The sequence below is a fragment of the Dipodomys merriami genome, unplaced genomic scaffold (genome assembly GCF_024711535.1).
Source record: "Dipodomys merriami isolate MVZ:Mamm:240054 unplaced genomic scaffold, mDipMer1.0.p SCAF_1, whole genome shotgun sequence".
Classification (NCBI taxonomy): Eukaryota; Metazoa; Chordata; class Mammalia; order Rodentia; family Heteromyidae; genus Dipodomys; species Dipodomys merriami.
The window spans coordinates 35,601,277-35,624,857 of NW_027202270.1; the positions used below are offsets into that span (position 1 = coordinate 35,601,277).

Sequence of the window (23,581 nt, forward strand, 5' to 3'; positions counted from 1 at the left end):
TTTATAACCCCCAACAGAGTGCCTTCCTAGGGAAGCTCATAAAACATAGTTGTATTGATGAGAAAATTAAGTATACAGATAAATGAATGGATTATCATATTTCCTGATACAGAAGACATAAAATGGTAATGATGTATCCAAATATAAGAGAAAATTTCAAATAGCAGTTGAAATGGGGCCAATGATGTTTGGTATACTGTATTGCAGATTTTCCTTCCTTCCTTCCTTCCTTCCTTCCTTCCTTCCTTCCTTCCTTCCTTCCTTCCTTCCTTCTTTTCTCCTCTCTCTCTCTCCACTTCTCTCTCTCTCCCTCTCTCTCTCTCTCTCTACTTCTCTCTCCCTCTCTCTCTCCCTCTCTCTCTCTCTCTCTCTCTCTCTCTCTCTCTCTCTCTCTCTCTCTCTCTCTCTCTCTATCTCTCTCTCTCTCTCTCTCTCTCTCTCTCTGTAGTAGAGCTTGAATTTAGGGCCTGGGCACTGTCTCTTTGCTTTGTCACTCACAACTAGCACTCTACCACATAAGTCACAGCTCCACTTTCAGCTTTTTGGTGATTTCTCTGTGATATGAGTCTCACAGACTTTCCTTCCCAGGCTGGCTTCACACTGCAATCCTCAAAGCTCTACCTTCTGAGTAGCTGGGACTATAAGTGTGAACCACTGTTGCCTGGCTGTATCTTTCTTTACAAAATGTTGGGAAATACATATCACATAGGTTAGACTTAACCTGGGACAATTCTATGATTCCATAAGTAACTATTAATGTATGGCTGGGAGTGGAAATGTTTAACATTTGATGTAGTGTTTTAGATTTATCAAGTTCTTCCTTTTGAAGTAAATGCTATTCTGTTTTATACATATGACAAATGCAAATATTAAGAGAATCATTAGACATTCTCCTTTAGGTTAACCACCCCTATACACTTATTCTAAGTGTATTTAATATTTACTTATTACTTTTAAAGTGATGCTATTTACATTTGACTTCAGAAAGCAAACCTTACCAGTAGGATATAATGGATTAAGCTCTGGAAATAAAGTTAGAACAGACACATGTTTTTAAACTCTATGTAGCTCAAAAGCAAAAACACTGTGAAATACACGCTTATACTTTGGGGGTAATAGTGTGTAATAATTTATACTTAGTTCTAAAGTTCAGTCAAAGAGGCCTTCCAGGAGGTGTGAGTGTGGGTTGCAGAATGGAGAATGCTTCCAGAAGCTAAGCAGAAGAGTTCCATGGGATGTTCAGAAAAGTCAACAGTCCAGTTATTCTCAAGAAAATGTGTTGCTGCAGACCAGCAATTAATGGTCACACTGCTCCTCCCTTTCATTTATGCCTTCTTCTTCTTCAGGAAATGCTGGCTCATTCTGGCCTTTCAGGTGCTTAACCCCTAAAATGATTTAAAAACAAAAAAGGCAAAATTTAAGTGAAAGCAGATTCTGTTTTGTTGCAAGAGAAGTGGAAAGTTTTCATCGTGTCTATGTGTTCTTCACTTTTCGCTGTATTTGATGTTGCTATAATTTGGGGAGAGAAGGGAAAAAACAAATTGTTTTAAATAGGGATACAGGTGGACCCATTACAACAATGAGATGTACAAGATGCTATGTTGAAAAACAAACTTTACAACTTTGTGGGGGCAGGGGAAAGTATAGTTCTGGAGATGGGAGGGCAGGGATGGTAGGGAAAAAAACTAAGCAGGAGGCAATAATGCTTGATAAGAAATGTACTCATTACCTTGCTCATGTAATTGTAACCCCTCTGTATGGTATTTTCACAATAAAAAAACTTATTAAAAAAGAAAAAAAGAAGAAAAGTAAAACAAAAAATGTCAACAATGTAATCCTATATAAACTTTTTAATTTACTTACCGGTAAAAACTTTACCCAGCCAAATTTCCATTAGAGCAAGTTATCTTTTATAATTAAATCTTCTCTATTAAGGATTGCATCACAGTCTATTAAAACTCTATTGACCAAAACTCTGCTTGCAGGCTCTTATTATAATTCTGATATATCATTTAGTTCAAATATTGCTTTTGGCATCCCTGAATTCAGCTACAAGGAGAACCATTGAAACTCCTAAGAACAAAAGAGTGTGTATGTGCCATGTCTATACTGTGTAAACAACATAACAATCACAATACTGTTAGTCTTCTATTGGATTATGGAACCTCTCTTCAAAGTGTTTCAATAACTGGGCTTAGAGATTGGAAAGAAATATTGGCTTACTTTTGCCTGCTATGCAAGTCTTTCCCTACATAATGAGCCTCCTATTTCTCCAGCTCTTCTTCTCACCTTCCCCACTCTACCAATGATAACCTACTCTTCCTTTTTCTCAATCCCCCAGGCTTTGCATCTTCCTCCTACCCCTCCTGGCATGCCCAATTACACACCAGCCATCTTTCAAGTTCAGCTTACCTCCTCTGAAGATTACCTCAACCCTCCATTGCACCTGGATCACCTCTTGCATCAGTTCCCTTACAAACCTATTTGTTAATATCATCCTCATTAGCTCAATCTCTTTGATGTCAGGAAATAGTTGCAATTTGGATTCTTCTTTTGGCCCAGTGCTGGCAAAACATTAGATACTTATTAAAATTTATTGTCTACATAACTGATCAAATTAATGAAAGAACAGTTTTGCATGCCCTTTTCTCAATGTCACATTAACCTCCTTCAGATACTTTTCAAAATTAATTCAAATTTGGAATATGAAATAGAAGGCCACAGGTATAATCATTCATAAAATTATGAACCTATAAAATGATCTCTCACTTCCTTTGTTAAGACACTATAATAGCTGATACTCTGCACATTTGGTAATGTTTTAAATGGAAAGTTTCCTACACGTTTTATGTTTTAGTACATTGGTTTATGATATTTGCTAAGTACTACTGAAAACACTTCTAATGGACAAATGAAGGAAATTACTGCTCATGTTTGCTATGAAATAAAAATTTAATAAATATGTGAACTTGTAAGTCTCAGAGTACAGTATGGCAGACATCCTTGGACCTGGTGGATTAACCTGCAAAAATCCTTGATCAGGTATAATAATATTTAAATATTTTAATTTCATCTGCAAATACAGATCATTCGTGATTCCTGCTAACCCAAGATCATAGAAAGAAATTCACATTAAGAAATTAAATTTATTTCACATTATATAAACTCCATGGAAAAGAACTCTAAATGGGGAATAGTTCATTGAATATCCAAAGGATCACTCAGCTGTTATCTTAAGTATATGAAACATTAAGCCTCACAGATCCAGTACCTGGATGGTGAACTTAGAACTACAGACAATAAAGTAATATGTTTAAAATTATAAGGTGGTGTAATGTTAAAAGAAGTTCTGACACATCATAGTCCCTAAATATATACTGAATAAATGAGTAAATAAACTTCCATTATCTAATTAATTCTTATTTTTAGCATTTTGGAGGCTGACCCAACTTTCTTATCATTTGCTAAGATCCATCATAGATTTAAGGAACCAAGCCTAAACCTGGCTCAGAAGGTGATAAGTTCCTTCTGCAGGAAACCTCCAGCCCCCTGTCATTTTCCTTGAGTTTGGTTCACTGTATACATTCAAGTTTGCAAAGGTTCTGTTAACTCTAAAATTCATTTCCTTCATCCACAAGTAGTGAAATTATGTTTGAGATGGTGTTCAGTAAATAAAGCTCAATGACATAATGCAAACATTCATTTGTCTGAACAAAGGAATCAAATGTTGAAAAAAATCAGGAATTAAGATGTCTAGCTTATATAACTATTAGTAAGTATTCATTTACAACACTTGAATATAGGTTCTCTTGCTTCCATAGATTGACATTTTACTTAATTTATAGTAAGGGTCACATAGTTAAAAGAAAACCAAATCCTTTATGAAGGAAAATCATTCACTTGGGCAAGTTTTGGGAGTTCCTTTCTCAGTCTAGTCAATTGTTAAGTAAAAGTCTGATGAGGCAAAAGTTGTGTACATCTTATTTATCCCAGAGTTTTTGTCTAGAATAATTACAACCAATTCTTTGGTTTTCAGTAACTCTGCTGATGCCTTCTTTCAATATGACAATGGAAAATTAGCTAATTTGTGGTTTGAAACAGCCTTTGGACCAATATTTCCCTTTTCTTATCTGAAATATTTACTTGGCTATAAATGCAGTGTTGATGAACTTAAAGGTGTGATATCTTCTTAGGACTTTACTAATGTCTTTGTCTTTTTCTTTCATCCCCAAACACAGAGGTTTAAATAATTAAAGGGGCAGAGGAAAGTAAATCGGAGATGGTGGTGAAATTCCCAGAGACTCCTCTGCTAAATCTCATGAATGTAAGGAAAACTCTTCCACCTGCACATGGACTATGGCTTGGCACTGGCAGAGAGCCTGCAAGGGCAAGCACAGACCCAGCTTGGCTGCCTGAAAGAGGATGCAAAGAATCCAAGGAAATACAATAGAGGTACATTCTCCAATACAAAGTGAATACAGAGGAAAATACATCAGACCAGGATATGTATTATGCATATATAAGGAGAGATGGAGAAAAGAAAGCAGACTGAGCAATACAAGAAAAGCCAAAGAAATAAATACTGTCTCTCATCAGGATGCTCTTTTCAACTCTGTGGTTCAGGTGATTAGATGTGGTTCAATTTGGAATGGATGAAGAGGTAAAACAACCAAGTGAAGAATTATACACAGCTGATTAAATAAAAGAAAGTTTGTATTTGCCATATCACACTAAAGTTCTTTTTTTAATGTTTGCAGTAAAAGATGGAAGGCTTTTTATATTTTAGATTCCACAAAATTTGGGGAAGGAAAGAGTTGACACAATGAACAACTCATATTTGTAAAGGTTTCTAGAGCTGGAATAATGGCCAAAGCAATGAAAGTAGATGTGAGTGGAGATTTTTTCGGTCGTGGAGCCTGAACTCTGGGCTTGGGCACTGTCCCTCAGCTCTTCAGCTCAAGGTTAGCGCTCTACCACTTGAGCCACAGAGCCATTTCTGGCTTTTTCTGCTTATATGGTACTGAGGAATTGAACCCAAGGTCTCATGCATGCAAGACAAGCACTCTACCATTGAGCCACCTTCCCAGCCCATGAATGGAGATTTTTTTTGTTTTGTTTTAAGGAAGGTAATTTTGTTTCCAACAATTAGAGTATGAGAGCAGCGTTAATTATGATAGTGAGGTTTCAGCAATCTCATACAAGAGTTAGCTGTTTCTAGCAGCAGAGCTCTAGACTGTGCTGGGGTATTGTCAATGGCAGGGTCAGCAGTTTTGGAACAGGACTTTTCTCTAATGCTATGTTGGTTAGATTTTTCCCACAAGGTATTTCCCAAGGCTGGGATCCACTGTTCATGAGGGCCATTGAAAGGGACCATAGGGATTTAAAATAGCATTATGAAAGCACTTTTGTAGAGAAGTTGTAGGTGAAACTGGGATGTTTAACATGGAGAAAGTCAAGAGAGGACAACAGAGGCTATCTTTCAACTCCTAAAATATTTGAAAAAATAAAATTAATCTACATATGACTGCTATATCATGTATGGAGGGTCCATGTCTGACATGTATGAGAAGATAGTTCCCAAATTCTCTGTGTTTGCTCAGCAATAAGCATGTGAATGAGCTCCCCATCACTGTACATGTTCAAGTCTAAGTTAAACCTCCACCTCTGAGGCAGGTTGTAGATGGACCTACAATAGCTTGACTCATCCTGAGATGCTATTAATCTACAAAGAAAAGCTATTATAGTACTAAAGATTTTGTTCTGCTGTGGGTATTATAAATTGTAAAAAATGTAATTATAACTTCAAATGGCATAAAAATCCAGATTTTTTTAAAACAAATTCACACAAACATAAGTAGATTAGGAGCAGCAAACAAAGTAGATTATTTTTGTTGTTGTTTTGTGCAACCAAATACTTTAGACATTATAAAGCATTCTAAAGTCCTCTAGGGAATCTGTGGGCGGATTCTGGAGAGCCTTTGACCCTCTTGGAATTTTATTTATAGTCTTATTTATGATTTTTTGAAGAAGTCTCATAACTCTTAGCAGAATGTCAGAGTCTCTGATCTCTAAATAATCAAAAATACTAGACCAACCTCTTCAGTTTAAAGATGAACATTTCAGTTGGTATAGTAATAAATAAATAAGTCATCTGGAGTATTTTAATAGAGAAAAGAGAAGAGCTTCAATTTGTAGAATAAAACTTGAACTCTCATTTATGAGCAATATGCTGGTTAGATTAAAGGTGAACAGCAAGCTTGAAAACAGTATTGCAAGGTACACTAAACAAGCATTTACTTTCTGAAAAGTTGCTAGGTTCAAAGAAATATCAGTGACCTTAGGAAGGCCACTTGCTAATAGTTCTTTCAGTACTGACTTCATTTTATTGAAAATATTAAGCTAGAGATATTTAATTCAATCTTTATATGGTACAGAAAAGCTGTTTGAGAAAAGCCTATCATCTAAGATTGGAAATATGCTTTAAGTTTTCAAAAATATTTTCTTATATTTTGTGTTCTGTTTAATCCTGTTGTCATTCATTTATAACGAATAGACACACATAATACATTGAAGGTCACAGCAATCAGTGATGTATAGATTTCATTCAAAAGAAAATCACATAGTGATCTAGACTTTCTGTGAGTCTGTATCTTTCTAATTTACTTGAAGGAAACTATTTTGTTTGTAACCTCTGTTACAAGATGGTAGTCACTCATTACAATTGCAAATCAATTCATGATCACTTCCCTGTAACTTATGAAAATTTTTTCTATAGAAGAGTAAATCATAATATGATTCTGTATTCAGGACACAGGTATATATATATATATGTACATATATATATATATATATATATATATATATGGACAATATGCTTGTGATACCTACAGGTATTCATAAGTTTTAATATTTTTTACCTATCACACATTTTGCCAAAGCCATTGCCCAAGTTCAACGCCAAAATGAAAGATTTAGCAATAAATCCTGGGAGGATAGGTGAGAATATACCATCACATATTATTGTTAGAAGTGTGAATACAAATTATACTTTTGGAGGATAGTCTGGCTTTATTTAGCAAACTATGAAGAACACATATGATTATTAGCAAGTCAGAGGCTAGAGCAAGTCATGTGTGCATATACATATATTTATAATTATTCACATGATTATGTATACATTAATACATAAAACTATATACACATTTACATATACAAAACATATATATATATATATATATGTATACAAGTTTCACAAGGATCTTGCTGCCTAGTCAAGGTTGAAGATTACTTTAATAGAGTGTCCTTTTTGCCTTCTGTAGCCAAGTACCCTTTGGATAACTCTTTTTCTCCTGAGGCTAATGCATTCCTCTGATTTTAGAAATGAAGTTAAAAATATAAGCTACCCATGATGGAGCTAAATTATATTAGGCAATTTCAAGAAAGAGACAGAATGGCTCCTGACTTGCAAGACTGGACCACAATTGGTTGAACACAATAGTATACCAGAAACAAAAAGTATTGATCAACAAGAGTCAGTGGTTAGCTTTGAAAGCAATATAAATAAAACATCCAAGGAAGAGGTGCAATTATAACCACTGAAGCAAATACCTGCATTTTTTTAAGGTGACAAAGGAAAGGCATCCTGTGCTGGCATGATAGAAGGCTTTATCCCCAGATAGGATCTTTCCTTATTAAAGTAATGGTCAATATAGGTTCATACAGAAGGGTACTGGGCAGGGTAGCTCCCTATTAAAGTAATGCGTCATCACAGGTTCATAGTGAAAAGCACTAGGGTCTAGAGGGATAAAAATTCAACACACAAAAATCAGTAGCTTTTCTGTATAGAAACAATGAGAAAAAAGAGAGGAAAATCAAGGGGAAAACATTTACGATAGACTCAAAACAATTTTAAATACCAAGCCTAAGAATCAATCTAGGTGAAGGACCTCTACAAAAAAAACCATAAAATTTTGCATAAAGAAACTGAAGAAGGCATTAGGAAGTAGAAAGACTCCCATGTTCTCGAACTGATGAACCTGATATTGTGAAAATGGCTATACTGCCAAAGATGACCACAAATTCAGTGCAATAACTATCAAAATAAAAAAATACAAAAATTCATATGGTCATGCATAGGTACAGTCAAGAAATGTTTGTAGAAACTGAAGATTAAAAATAGATCCTCTAATATGTTTGCCTTAGTGACAACACCAATTTCCATGGAATGACATACCTTTGGTCTTCTGGCAGGAAAGTGTTGTGGCTCATGTGTTTTCTAAATGAAAATCAAGATCCCGACATAAAAAGGAACACCACAAATGAAATTAGGAAGGAATAGTAATAACATTCAGAGTCTTCCTTTTAGCGGATGTAGTCATGGTTGTTTTATTATTTTTTTGCCTTTGTACAAAATTACTGTGAGTGTAGGTATTGACTTATATGAACAATTATAATGTAAGAGATAAGAAAAAAACATCATATGGAATCACAAAAGGCCCAGAATCACAAAAGCAATCTTGGGGGAAAAAAGAATAAAAAAGTAAAAACAGAAGTATTTTAATTCTAGACTTGTAACCACTTTGAAAGACAGTTTTGAGATTCCTCAAGGAACTTAGAGAACTACCCTATGATTGAGTGATACTATTCTTGGGCATTTATCCAAAGATTACAAGCTAGGATACAGTAAAACCACTTGGACAACCATGTTAATTGCTGCATTATTCACCATAGTCAAGTTAAGGAATCAGCACAGGTGCCCTTCAACAAATGAATAGATCAAGACTATGTGACACATACACACATACACACATACACACATATGAATTTTATTCATCTCTCAGGAAAACTAACATATCATATATATAATATATTAATTATATTTTGCTTTCTTCCTTTCCTAGAAGCTAGTTTACTTTAATAGCATGAACTAACCAAATACTTCAATAAATTTCCCTTTTACCTAAACTAACTGGGCTTTCTGTATTTATTTAGTTATTTATTATGTATTTTATTATAAAGGTGATTTAAACGAATTAAGGAGATGGGGTCTAAGCAAAAGGCCTTGACAATAGAGGACATTCTTTAGTTTACAAATGTGTCTTGAGTTGGTAAGTTCCAGAAAAGTCTAACTCTCCTTAGACGATTGGTTCTTGATTTCCCTTGATTGTGTCCACATTTGATTTGTTTTGTCTTATATTTAAAATATTTATTAGATTTGAGTGTTCACTGGTTTTTTATTTACTTTGTGTTCACATCTGATTTGCTTTCTACTTTAAGATTAATTCCAGCCAGGCGCCGATGGCTCATGCCTGTAATCCTAGCTACTCAGGAGGCTGAGATCTGAGGATCCCGGTTCAAAGCCAGCCAAGGCAGGAAAGTCCGTGAGACTCTTATCTCCAAGAAAAGCCACTAGAAAACCGGAAGTGGCACTGTGGCTCAAGTGGCAGAGTGCTCACCTTGGGCTGAAGAGCGCAGGGACAGCGCCCAAGCCCAGAGTACAAGCCCCACAACCAACCAAAAAAAAAAAAAAAGATTAATTCCATGCACTTGTGTGGTTTGGGGACTATATAAGCCATGTGTTAGTTGTATTCAGGGCAGTAAGGCTTTGTGACAGGAGTCCCCCACTGCTGCCCACTAGTACTCAAGTAAGGACTCCAAAATCAGCCTTTTAAGTGATGGCTTCTCTGTTCTGATTGGGTCTACCATACAACATAAAGAAGGTTATAATTACATAACTCAGCTATGGAGTATATTTCTTTTTCAACAGTGTCACCTCTTCCCTCATTTTCTCCCAGTTTTTTTTCCCTCCAGGCCCCTTTCCCCCAAAAGCTGCATAGCTCATTTCCAACAGTGTCTAGTGAGTGTCATTGCTGAATTGGTTCTTCCTTTGTCATGGTTCCTGTGCTGCCCCTTCCCCTCCACAAATCAGATAAACATACATACAAGAGTACAGAAGCAAAAAAAGCAACAAAGGGGGGAAATAAACAGAAGAGAAAAAGAAGAGAAAAAGAAAAAAGAACCACAAACAGAACAATAAAAAAAACCCTCCTGTTTGAATTTCTTGGATTTCATTTTGATAGGCATTATGTTGGTTTTTGACGTGTGAAACCCAAATCACTCTGATTAATCCATCAATCTTGTCTTCTACTATGCTTAGAATGTCTTCTTTTAAATTTCAAGACATACTTATTTGAAAAAATTCCCACTATGTAGTCAATCTATCAATTAACTAATTCAGAAAAATATTTACTAAACATAGACTGTGGGATAAATATATAATAGACAATTATGCAAATACCATCTATGATCCTACTATTCTGTACAGCTAATTAATGAAAAGAATTAAGAATACAGCATAATAGACACATATAATATGATATACTATTGTTGGAGCAACAAACACAACAACAAAGAGAGTTACCTCAGGTGATGCTCAGGTAATAGGAGAACAAACAGGTGAGGGGATACAGTGCGAGGAAGCTCTCTGAGTATCAGTAATTACAGAATGTACCCTACATTATGATAAATAACTGTACTCTTAGGTTGCCAAAGCACTCGTATGCCTGGTAGTAGGGAAGAATCCATTCCTGTGAGCTAATTTGGTCAGCTGAGTCAGGGATGTAAGGTAAAAATGAGAGAGCAAAGAAGCTACATATATAATAAAGAGCAGAGGATGGGGAGTGAAGTCTGAAAGGAACAGAAATATGTACTTGTGGTAGGTGTAAGGATCTGTTTGGTTAATTTTTTGAGCCATCTGAGGAATAGGGTGCCAAGATAGGTGGCCAAAATTAGTGTCTCGTTTCTCTAACTGATATTAGTATTTGAGTTGGCTCTATGATTCTATCACAGTGCCCCTCTAATCAATTGAAGGCTTAAAGAAAACAAAGGAACTCATGTTCTAAATAGTAAAAGTGAGATTTTGTGCTTGATGGCCTATTGGCTGGGATGTCCATGATGTCAGACATTGAAGGGTTTAGCCTGAAATATCGCTGCTTCTGGGTCCACAGGCTGCAGGGTCCACACCACTGCGTTCTCAGGGCAACTTCAGATGTCTGCATTTGTCAGCAGCCATGGTGACAAGAGCCCACTCTCACTCATGTATTAAAATAATGAAATCTACTATATTGGAAGATATTCTAATTTCTTTTTGAGATGGGAAGAGAAAAGGAAACAACTGGCTCGTTGTTATCTTCTGTACCATTAGCTTTAAACAAAATTTTGATGAGCTGGGAAACAGAAAAAAAGGCTTCCCTGTGTCTTGGTAGCATCCTCTAGTTGCAGCTCAACTTTAGACTTGTTATGAGAACTGGAACATCTATGCCAAGACCCCTCCCAGTTGCCTGAAACCACCACAACGAGTAAATCCAATAATCATTGTTTTTTAAATCCTGTGGATATATCTATGATAAAGCTTAATTTATAAATTCATGACAGTAAGATTAATCATAACAACTAATGACAATACACATTATAAAGCAATATACTATAATAAGGGCTATATAAAATTCATCAATTTTAAATTGTTTCTGGAATTTCCATGTAATATTTTTGAACTTTGGTAGAACTCGGGCCGCTAAAGCTTTGGAACCATCAGGAATAGGACTATGCATGCGACAGAAAGCTTGGGCATAGAAACATCAGTAGTTGTTTTCCTGTTAGCAAGGTACCCTGAAAGGATGTGTATCCAAAGTTTGCAGGTCAGAGATCAAAACCATCGCAGCTGATGCTCTGCTTTTCTTAGGTCCTGAAGCAATAGTTTTACTACCAGAAACACTGTGATCTGTGGAAAACTCTCAGTGTGTCATTTTGATCACCTCAGTCAAATATGGGAAGACTATACTGACACTCATGATGTCATAATGTGCTAAAAATGATTGGAAAACAGAGCAAAGAGAAGCTTCTCTAGATTTTCCTTTAACTATGTTCTCAACAAATTCTGCTACTTTGGCTTTGAAAATATAAGAAATCAGGTTCTATTCTTCCATAATTATCATTACCTTGTTTGTTTGTTATTTGTTATCTATTATTAATGCATAGAGTTAGTATTAGTGAGCTCCTGCCACTTTTATTGGTTTCCTATGTCTAATTCTATCATCCTGCCTTTTGATAGCAACATCCCTTCTTGTAGCACTTTTGAACTTTCCAGTGTAAAAATATAGAATCCATTCATCCATAGCCTAGCACTATGGTCTGTTGATCCCATTACAACTGGAGACTTTGTGCTTGCCAATGAGTAAATGAAATGCCTCAGATCTTTGCTGAATCGACACGAGAACTAGCACTTCAGCCCAAAGCTTCTCAATGCAAATGTAATTCTCATTTCCTTTAAGCCAGCATTTTATTCTTCTGGTCTGAGTTTGAGCCCAGGAATTAGTACAAAAAAAAGTACATGCATGGCAAAAATCAGGATATGAATCAAAGTTTATAGCTTTCATTTTCCATTTGCAGGAAGAAATGCCTAGGAAAGAGTACTGAAACTCTAATGCCTAGGTGGGGACTGACTTGCTTAAAAAATGGGGGTGGGGGGAGAGCCATTAAAGATCTAACATGGCTACACATTTAAAGCCCAGTGTTTGTCTATGAAGGAAAATACTTAATACTGGACGTCTTGTGACCCAGAGGCCAAAAGGAATCTGAACAAATACGCTGTTCTAGGTTCCCTTCAGTTATTACCATTATTTTAACAACTATCCACTTTTTTCCTAGACTTAGCATAAAATACAGTTTTCACTGGGTCTTTAAATCTTCGTTTCTGAGCATTTCTTCATGTCATGAAGACTTGGTTAAGTAAATCTATTATGCTTTTTTTATTTTTATTATGCTTTTATTGATTTGATTTTGGGGGTCAGTATTGGGGCTTGAACACAGGGCCTCATACTTGCTAGGCAGGTACATTATCATTTGAGCTAGACCCAGTCCTTTATACATTTTAGTGTTTTTCAAGTAGGGTCTCATGTGAGACGAAGATCCTCCCAACCGTTGGTTTCCATGTAGTTGGAATTTCAAGCATGTGCACCAGGCCTGGTCTTGAACTGTCTTATGTTTGTAGGATTTTAGGCCATGATCCTGTGGAAATGATGAAAGAATACTATTTGTCTCACCCTACCCTAAAGAGAACACTACTTACTTGGAAACTAAATCCCACTCGTATCATAGATTACAGACAGTACACACTAGAGTGACCAGGTAAATAATACAAATGCTGATTGGGAATGAATCAGACTGAAAAGCAGCAACTCAAGCTTTATCACAAATGGGAACTGAGGACACATTTCAGGCTTGAGGCTACAGTAGTGAATGATGGCAGCTCTGCAGTGAAGATCCTGTGGTTTACCTTGTGTGAATGTGTATTGGGGGAGAGAGGGGACTCAAATCCAGGCAATTGCTGTCATGCACAGATATGAGTCAATATCTCCACACAGCTTGCTTTCCAAGTCATTCCTGAAATTTTTAGTGAAGCCTAATATTTCATGATGGCAAGTAATTAAAAAGAAAATGTTGCATGGGATAAATACATTGTGTTACTTGCTAAATGAGACACTGGGGTTTCCCCAGAGGACTTTTGATGTACAGCCTGTTTAACTTTCAGTAGACTTGCAATCTCTCTTTGCCATCTCTGCCTTGTAGCTGAATTCTCCTACTTTGAATAAAAATAAAATAAAATAAAGGAGGTATATCATGTAGGCTGGGTCATAGCTAAGTGTTAAAGTGCTTTCCTGGTGTTTAATCCCTAGCACTAGAAACAAATAACAACAAAAACCCTCTGGATTCAGCTGGAATCTCAACTTTGCTTTTTCATTCAACAAATAGTTTTTCGTTGCCACTTCTAGGTACTTGAAAGTTATGAATGGGAAAAAGACTTTGATCTCTTCCCTCCTGCCCTTCCAAAAGCCCCGAGAGGACATCTAGATACAAGATATAAGTGGAAATCCTGAAAAGTGAGAATGGAATAGTGAGGAGTGAGGAAGAAGAAATATAACTGATCATGAGAATGTAGTATTATGAAAGAAAAACTAGGTTAAGAGCAGAGATTTTCACATACTCCCTAACCCTAATCTCAGAAATGCATCTGACATTAATCCAGCCTTGTTTTGCTTTGTTTTTTTTCCTGTCCTATGTACTCCTCTTTTCTTGATGTAAAAAAAGGAGGAGGCAATAATGCTTGATAAGAAATGTACTCATTACCTTGCTCATGTAATTGTAATCCCTCTGTACAGTATTTTCACAATAAAAAAAAAGCAAGCACAGGCACCTTCTAGCTTACAGACAAGCACACAAAAGCTTCCTGGAACCTTGAATCATCCCTCTCCCCCCCCCCCATGTGTATCCTCTTAGAAAAGAGCTGTCATTGTTGGTGGCTCCTCCCCTAACCTCATTTGCCTCCTCTGCTTTCTCCAGTGTGGCAGCCTCCCCCTCATTTCTTCACCCAAGCTTCTCCTGGGTGGTCTCTAGCTTTCTTTATTCAATTGTTTTATCTTTCCGTTTAATTTTACTGTCTCATAACTCAGTCACTGCCATTGGAAAACACTCACTTTTTCTTTTGTTCTTTTAATGTTTTAGTAATACTTGGTTTTATTTGAACCCAGGGCTTCTCACTTGCTAAGCAGAAATTCTTCCACATAAACTGTCTCCAGCCCTTTCCGCTTTATTTTTCTTCTCCTTGGTTTTGCCCAGGGCTGACCACAAATGATAATCCTCCTACTTTTGCCTCCCTCGTAGTTGTGATTACATTACAGGTGCTCACTACTACACCCAATTTGAGACAGGATCTCACTAACTTTATGTCTAGGCCTTTTTCAAACTGTTATCCTCCCATATCCACCTCCCGAATAGCTGGGATTAAGGTGTGAAATATGTTCCCCAGCTTACTCTTTCTTAAAACTTGTATTTCCCTTGGCTTCTGAGAGATAATTCTTCTGGTGCTTCCCTATTGCATTTAATTAATTATCATTCTTAACATCCTTGTGCCATTTTTTTTCTATTTTAGCTACTTAGCCTTAAATCTAAGAACTCTTTCAGGATGATTTATTATTTTTTGGGTGCTAGTAAAAAAAGTCCTTCACTAAACATAGACACAATTAACTTAATATGTTTAAAATTTGACATTCCTTTTCTCTCCTTTAATCCTGATCTTAGTTAACTGCTCTGAGTGTTTCACAAAAAGGAAAATCAAACTGTTGGAACAACTTCTGCTGCCATGAGAAGCAGGATATCTATTTTTATTTTCAAATATAAAATAACTTTCCACACTTGAAAGTTATTAATTTAAAAGTAATGGTTTATATTCCCATTCAACTGTGAAGACTGGATGCATGAATGGAGAATTTGGGTTTTAAGATTTTTAGTTTGAAATTGTAGATGTATTTTGGGAAACTTATTAGTTATCCTGTGAAAACATTTGGCTTTTTAAAACCTGGCACACTGTCTAACTTTATTCTTGGGGAAGTTAAGGATACATTGCCGTTGGGAGGTTTTATGTATTCATTCTAGACGAGCTTTTCAAATAAGATTCAGGTTAAATATTAAGCACAGTATTTGGGAAACGCAGCTTCCCCAGTCATCACAGGCTTCAAATGCTCTGCTTAAAAGACAACAGCAGAAAGAAATCCTCACCTGGTTTTCATCCATTATAAGCAGAAAAGGTCAACAGTTTACTACTGCTTAGGGTTGCAAAAACATTCTTCGTCATTAACTCATCACAGAGTTACTTTAAAAAGCATATTCCCTCCAACCCTCTCTGTCTCACTCTCTCTGCCGTTTCACTACCCTTTTCTCTTTGTTTCTTTCTCTCTCACTCACACAAATTATACAACTGAAGAGAATTGTTTAACAATTCTCTTGTTCAATTTGACACATTTTTATGTGACAAAATGAATTTTGGCTTTGGTTCCAAACTTCAATCAGAACTAACATCCACTTTTTATACAAAGTACTTTTATAGAGCAGGCTTGTTAAGTCTACATAGATAAGAATGTCCAAATTAAATGTACAGGGTATAAGGTAAGGGAAACAATTCTATTTCTTCTTAAGAGGCTATTTATACTTGAAATGATTTACCTTTGGCTAGGTTTCCAATGAAAACCAGATTCAAATATGTAATTTATGAATATGTAAGTATAAAGAGAAAATACATTAGAAGCATCCAAAAATGGATGATGTTTAAAAGGACACCAATTGTTTTAAAAAGTTTTATGCCATTGGAAGGTAGTACTATGTACAGGGAAACACTTAGAAGACTTATTTACCTAGAGGATAAAATCATTGAATCTAATGCTCAGAGCTCGATGTGCATTATTTTTAATTTTATTAGTAAAAAGCTTATGACCAAGATAGAGGACAACCAGGCTATCTTACAGTATGATGGTGATTACTGTAAATAAGAGAGCTTTTCATGTAGATATCTATCATATTACTCTTTGAGCATTGTCTTTTTAACATAATTTTATTGCTACTATTCAAGTATTTTACAGAGGGGTGACTATCTTGTAGGTCAGGTGGTAAGTACATTTCTTTGTGGACAATGTCATCTTTCCTTTGCTTTCCTCCAGTTTCTCCCTGCACCACTGACCACAAGTTGCATAATTCATCCCACATGGTGTCTACTAAGTACCCTGCCTGAAGTTATTAATCCTTCTTCCCTCCATTTTCTGCATCCACCCACAAGACAGAAAAAAAGAACACACAAAACGAACAAACAACAAAACAAGCAAAACTAAATGCCAACAGCAACAATAACAACAAAACCCATGTCTCCTTGCAAAGAGACCTGTATAATTTACCAAGCTCTGGTGTACTTTAGATCTAGCTTCTGCATAGGAGAGATAACACATGCATTGTCTCTCTGAGCTTGGCTTACCTCACTTAATATTATTTGTTCTCTGTTCAACCATTTGCCAGCAAATGACATAATCTTATTCTTTCTAAGGGATAAATAAAATTCCATTGTGTACAGGTACATTGTTTGGATCTACTCTTTGAGTATTTTTCTAAGCTTAATTTTTACTTGCTTTGTACAAGATAAACAAAATAAAACTTTAGCTATAGATTTTCTTACACGTGCTCACCTTTATAAAAAAATGGAAGAAGCTAAATGTGACACCAAATACATTCATACAAACAATCACGAGTTTTGAAGAACTATGAGAAAACTTAGAAAAACTTAAAAGATTTCCTGGAAAAGAGCTAGCTTTTCCTACTTGGACATACACACATCTAAGCAAAACCTGATATACTTGGACTTATCTGAGATACCAACTGAGCTGTAGGAGTTGAGATCTGGAGAAAAACAGAAGTGAAAATGAATCCCTTCTTCTCTCCATGTTTTCCAAGCTGCTGCTGTGTGGTGTGGGGTGGTCTGGAAGGATTTTGCTTCCTAGCTACCTATAACTTCAAACCAGGATTTACTGCTGATCATGCTTTCTGTGGCAGTATTTAGCTGTTCTGGTGCTGAGATAACCCAAACGGCTGGGATCTATTTCAGGCTTGGCTAGCCCCGACTAGACATGCTTTTGAGAGAAATTCTTTTCCAGAGCTGGACTTCCAGTGTAATCACAGGATTTAGTTTACAAAACCAAGATCTAAATGGTGGTGTGGCATAGGGCCAATTTGACTTAGTTGTCTGATAAGAGAAAACCCATCTGCTCCCTCTCTCTCCCCTCCAGTCTCTGGGCTGCTCTCACTCTACTAAAAAGGTCTGAACGTCTAGTTCCTAATGGGATTTTTGTAACTGAATTTGAACAAGAAAATTGTGATTCATTCAGGATGAACATATTTATGGCATGCTTTCTGCTCATTACCCTGTGCAAATTTGTTTATCTTTATCTAGATTACATTAAGCCAAACACACAGGTCTAAAGACAGAATGTATTACTGAGAAGCAGAGGGAAAACAATAACCAATGCAATTAGAATACCCATGCAATGTCTCAGGCAAAAGGCATCAAATGATAAGAGAGCTGCCAAAGCACCAGAGAACCTTGCCTGATTGAAAATGTCCATCAGTTGTGAGCATCATGGACACACGCTCTTTGCTTAGAGCCTCAAGCTGTATTCCATTTGCCTGCTTCCCAGGAACTCGGAGAGCTCAGCACACATACTCCACCTGTGGGGCTGCACCAGTAGCTTCCCTCCAAAACAAATGGAAGATTGATTGTTTCCCGGTTACTGATTGTTTCATCTTTTACAGTTTTCTTTTGTGGTAATGGAGTTTGAACTAGAGCCTTGAACTTGCTAATTATGCCCTCTACAACTTGAGCCACACCTTCAACAATTTTTACTTTGGTTAGTTTTGAGCTAGAGTCTCACTTTCACTTTTCGCTTTTTGGCCAGGTTGACCTGGACTGTGATTCTCCTATTGCTAGGATGATAGCCATGTGCCATGATTGAGATGAAGCTCGGCAAACTTTTTTTTTTTTTTTTTTTTTTTTTTGCCAAACCTGGCCCCCAAACGCTATCCTTCTGATTTCAGCCTCCAAGTAGCTAGGACTGCAGGGGGTGAACCACTGCTCCCTGCTTAAGGATGGTTTAATCTTTTGAAATTTAACTGTGGACAAGATTTCCACAGCACAACTTCCAGACTGTATTCTTAGTCTATGGCAAGTGTGATGAACACTGAGAATTCACCAAGCTCAGTATGAGAAAATAAATAGAGAAATCATTAGTAAGAGGATTAAAGAGAGATATTTTTAATTAATGGCTGTATATCTGCTTGTAATAACTTTTCTTCTAATGCTACAAGTAGTAACCTGTGTGTTATTCATAATTCTCTCTTTGATTTTTGATAAGTATTAAAATGGTAATGCTTATTCAAAAGATATTAATTCAGAAATATTCTAAATTAGGGTATCTAAACTCACATGGACAGAAGGAAGAAAGACATTTTTGTGGTTTTTGGATTTGGGCTTTTTTTTTTCCCTGGGGTGGAGGGGGAGGTGTTGATAGTACTCAGTCAAGGCCTTTTTTGTGTCTGCTAGAAAGGTACTCTACACTGTTTTTCTCCTACATCTAGTCTCTCATAGCTGGGATCACAGGCATATACCAGCACACCCAGCTTGTTATCTAATTATTTTTTCTTATTTATTTATCAACTATATATTATTTATTTTATTTTATTATTTTTTCCTTGCTTATTTTTTCCTCATTTATTTTTTCTTTGTTTATTCTTTTTTTTTTTTTTTTTTTTTTTTTGGGTCCGGACGTGGGGCCTGAACTCTGGGTCTGGTTGCTGTCCCTCAGCTCTTCAGCTCAAGGCTAGCGCTCTACCACTTGAGCCACAGCGCCACTCTGGCTTTTTTCTTTTTGCTTATGTGGTGCTGAGGAATCGAACCCAGGGCCTCATGCATGCAAGGCAAGCGCTCTACCACTGAGCCATCTTCCCAGCCCTCTTTGTTTATTCTTTACTTATTTATTGTGCCTGAACTGGAACTTAAATTCAAGGTCTTGATCTCTCTGCTGTTTCAACTAAAACAAATAAACAAATAAACAAAATCTTCTCTTCCATTTGAGCCACAACTCTACCTCTGACTTTTTACTAGTTAATTGGAGATAGTCTCAAGGACTTTTTGACCAAGCTTGCTTCAAACTGCCATCTTCAGAATATAATCTCCTGAGCAGCTAAGATTGTAAGTGTGAGCTACCAGCATCTAGCTGCATTTATATTTTAAATAGAATTGGTATGAATATTTCCAGACTCAATCTATTCAATGTATCCATACTGTCTTCTAAGTTATCTTACAGTATCTTTTAAAAACGTTTTAACCAATCAAAAAGATGTGCTATTTGAGCTTTTTTCCCATCCCTTTTCTGTTTTCAGAGTTTCCCTTGTGGCATGTTACAGGGAAGGGTCCTTGCTATAAGCTACAATTATTTGAACTTCAACCAATATGAGTGGGGTCAATTCTGTAATAGAATCAGAGCAGACAGTCGTCTTAGGCAGCAAACACATTATACGTGGCAAATCCTGTAGGAATGTTTTCACTGTGAGCCAGAGGCACAAAGACAGGGCAGGTCCCATTTTGCCTATAGTGAATCAAACAAGAATTTAATTCACTTGAATAAGAATTCTCTTTTGCACCAGATACATTTTCTACTCCAATGGAGTTGAAGGCATAAAGCTGAATAACATATTGATGGACATTTTTGAAAAACAAATGTTTTAGTAAGTAACCCAAGTCCCAGGTTTTGCCTTTTGAACTCACCTAAGGCCCCTTCTAAAACCTACTATGACTGGTCTAGTGCCAAGAGTTCCAGAGCTATCTAGAATGTATGTGATAATGCTCCAGGTTGCATCCAATTCTGTACATTTGGTCTGTATTGATCCTTTCCTATTAAGTGGCCTTCTAGATGTCACGTGACACCAAGTGTCACATGCCAAGTTTCAGTTTCTCATCAGCTACATGGAATTTTTTGCCAGATGCAATCCTTGATTCTCCTACCTATGCCTCTAGTTTCTGGGATTACAGATGCACTCTACCACACCCAGTTTATGGGATCGTATCTTCTTTTCAAAAGAAGAATGAGAAATTAAAGCCACTCATTCATAAAATCTGAGACATAAGAACTTAGTAATGCTGACAGCCACCATCTACTGAGCTCATTGTTTCTCCTCATTAATAAATATGGACAGCAGAGGGCACCATACTCAGAACACAAAACTGACCACCATTCTGTGCTCACCTGTAGCTAACATATAAATTTTGTGTCCAAACCCCACTACCTGACTAAAAATCACCAGTAAATATCCCTTAACTGAAACAAGTCATCAAGTAAGTCAGCAGCCAGCTAGCATGAGAATTTATGCCAAAAAGCTCCTGAAATTATACAGAATAACTGACATTTATCCAGCAAGTACTTTGTTGAAATCTGTTAGGTTCTTCATTTCATCTTTATAAAAACCTTTGATAATTAAGTTCTACATAGAACTTAGTTTTATAGATGATAAGATATCATCTTTCCCTTTTAAAAAAACTTCTCCTTTTGCTACAGTAGAGATAGTTTGCAGGAAAAGGCAACAAATAACACTTTTTTTTTTTCATCAAATCACAAGATAAACCTATTATTTGTAAATATATTTAGCTCTTTTTTTCTGCTACCTGAAGTTTGTGTATGTTTGTTCATGTGTGTTTTCTGTGATTTACTGTGTGTGCTTGTTCTTTTCCAGTGGATGTTATTAAGGCCTGCCCTGGATGGAGTTGAGATCATAGCCATGGACTGTACTCAAGCTTCACTCTAAAGACCAAGTGAACACAGCACAGGAACTGCCCTGAGGTCTGCTTACAGGACCAATCAAGCCATTGATTAATAGGACAACAAAGAAGGAGGAGTTCTTGGTAATGCTAATTTAGACTCTGGACAGATGGAGGAAGACCTCATTTACAAGAATTGAGGATCCAGAATCTTGTGTGGGAAAGAAACAAAGACAATTTGAAGAGTAGAAGACAATTGGGTGGCGCTATTGAGCAGATGCTCACTGGGCATCTGCAAGTTGGATGAAACTGCATGAACTATATAGGTAGAATGTTAGAAGTAACTAAAACATAACTGATAGGCATTATTTGGGCACCTGTGTACAGTAGCTTATTTAAATCTTAAGGCGATTCTACGAAGAACAGTGTTTTCCAAAGATTTGGGTTCACACAGAACTTTAGAAAGTACTCTTATTTGGAGAAAAAGGTCTTTGTGGATGCAGTTAGAGTAATATATCTTTTTAATGTATTCTTTCTGTGTTGTCCAGGTTGGTCTCAGACTTGTGAAATTGATGCTCTCCAGTAGGTATGTGCCACCATGCCTGGCTGTAGTTATAGTTAGGATAAGAGCATGGTGGATTTGGTATGCAATATTCTTAGTCCAATAATTGTTGCTATTATAAGAAAATGCACACAGACTGAAGGACAGATCATGGGAAGAGAAGAGAGATTGGGGTCATTATCTGAAGAACACATTAGAACATGCCTAGGTCCCCTAAGAGAATAGAGTAGGGGAAAAGCAAGGAAGGAATCAGGTCACTTTAATACCTTCATTTCAGACTTGGAAACATTTTCAGACTATGAGAGAATAAATTTTGTGTATGGTACCAAGTTTGTATGAGAGCCATTGGTTCATGCTGATCATCCTAGCTCTTCAGGAGTCTGAGATCTGAGGATCTGGGTTCAAAGCCAGCCCAGATAGACAAATCTATGAGGCTCTTATCTCCAATTAACCACTAAAAAGCTGGAAGTGGAACTTTGGCTGAAGTGGTAGAATGCTATCATTGAGCAAAAAAGTCAAGCAAAAACACAAGGCCCTGAGTTCAAGCTCTAGTATTGGCATGGGCACACACACAAATACACACGCATGCATGTGCATACGCACACACACACACACACACACACACACACACACACACACACACACACACACACACACATTACCAGCTTTATAAATAATTTGTTAAGCATCCCTAAAAATCTGATGCAAAATACACCCTTTCATTAATGCATTTAATAAGTGAAGCATCTACTTCATGTAATTGACCTTCTAAAGGTCAGACAGCTAAATGGAACTAGAATTTAACCCCAGATTTTCTTTAATATTTTTGCACTGCACCACTACCTACACTACCTCTATTATGTTTTTATTACCTGGTGATGTAGGGTGACCTAACCTCTATATATGGAACTGGAGACAGCCCAGCATCACCTGGAGGCAAACTGTCGCTCCAAATATATACACCATCAGGCTTAAAGCAGTCTTCCCCGGGTAGCTATTTGGTTATAAAACCACTGTTTGCAATCTTGTCAAAACCTAATATAAGAAAACAAACATATAAGCTATCAGAGTAGCAATAGAAATCTAACAGACTTATGAGTTTGTTTATAATAATCTATGACAACATCCATACTCATTACCTCTATCCTCCTCATTACAACATACTGTTTACTCAGCTTCTTTTATAGCCAGATTTAATGGTTCCTGGGACCCATAATTCTGTAGAGCTATATTTCTGATCTTGTCTCCATATCAAAAATAAATAAGATTTTATTGTAGGTTATGTAACTCTAGTAAGGTTCTATCATAATAACATTTTCAAAAGAAAAACTATAAATTTCATGGTAGACTGTGTGCTATGTGACTGAGCTTTTGGATGTTTGACACAGAAACACTTGGTTGATGGAAAAAACAACCAAGATATCTGGGAAATGGTGATTAATGTGGCAGCTATGTGTCTCCTGTGCACTGTACATACATTATGTTGTTTAACCTTCATAATGACTCTCAATTACAGACCTGAACATGGAAGACCAGAGAGGGCAAATAACTTGAAAACAGATACACAGATTAGAAATATCAAAGCTCATATTTCTCTATGCCAGTCCTCTGTTCTGCTACCCTGTGAAGATGGCTGTCAATGTCATGAAGGTGAGATGGAAAGGATTTTAATCCATGAGTTTGAAAAAGACATTCCATTGTTTACATCCTTCATCTGCCACCCCTGCATCTGAAGTAAAGATAGTTGAAGCCCCTCTATGAGCAATCCTTTGCGCTAACAAGACCTACAGTTATTGAAGTCGAGCTAATGGATTGAGAAAGCTTACTTTGGTTAGGGG

General features: G+C 36.6%; 1 protein-coding gene across 1 annotated transcript in view; it reads right to left on the bottom strand.

Moving 5' to 3' along the window:
- Positions 1–258: 258 nt before the first annotated feature.
- Positions 259–23,581, bottom strand: part of Ppp1r1c (protein phosphatase 1 regulatory inhibitor subunit 1C) — a 112,203-nt gene continuing 88,880 nt past the window's right edge. Inside the window, exon 5 of the mRNA XM_070031353.1 lies at positions 259–1,385. Coding sequence (XP_069887454.1) covers positions 1,297–1,385 — 89 coding nt within the window. The 3' untranslated portion in view covers positions 259–1,296. The remainder of the gene's footprint in view (positions 1,386–23,581) is intronic.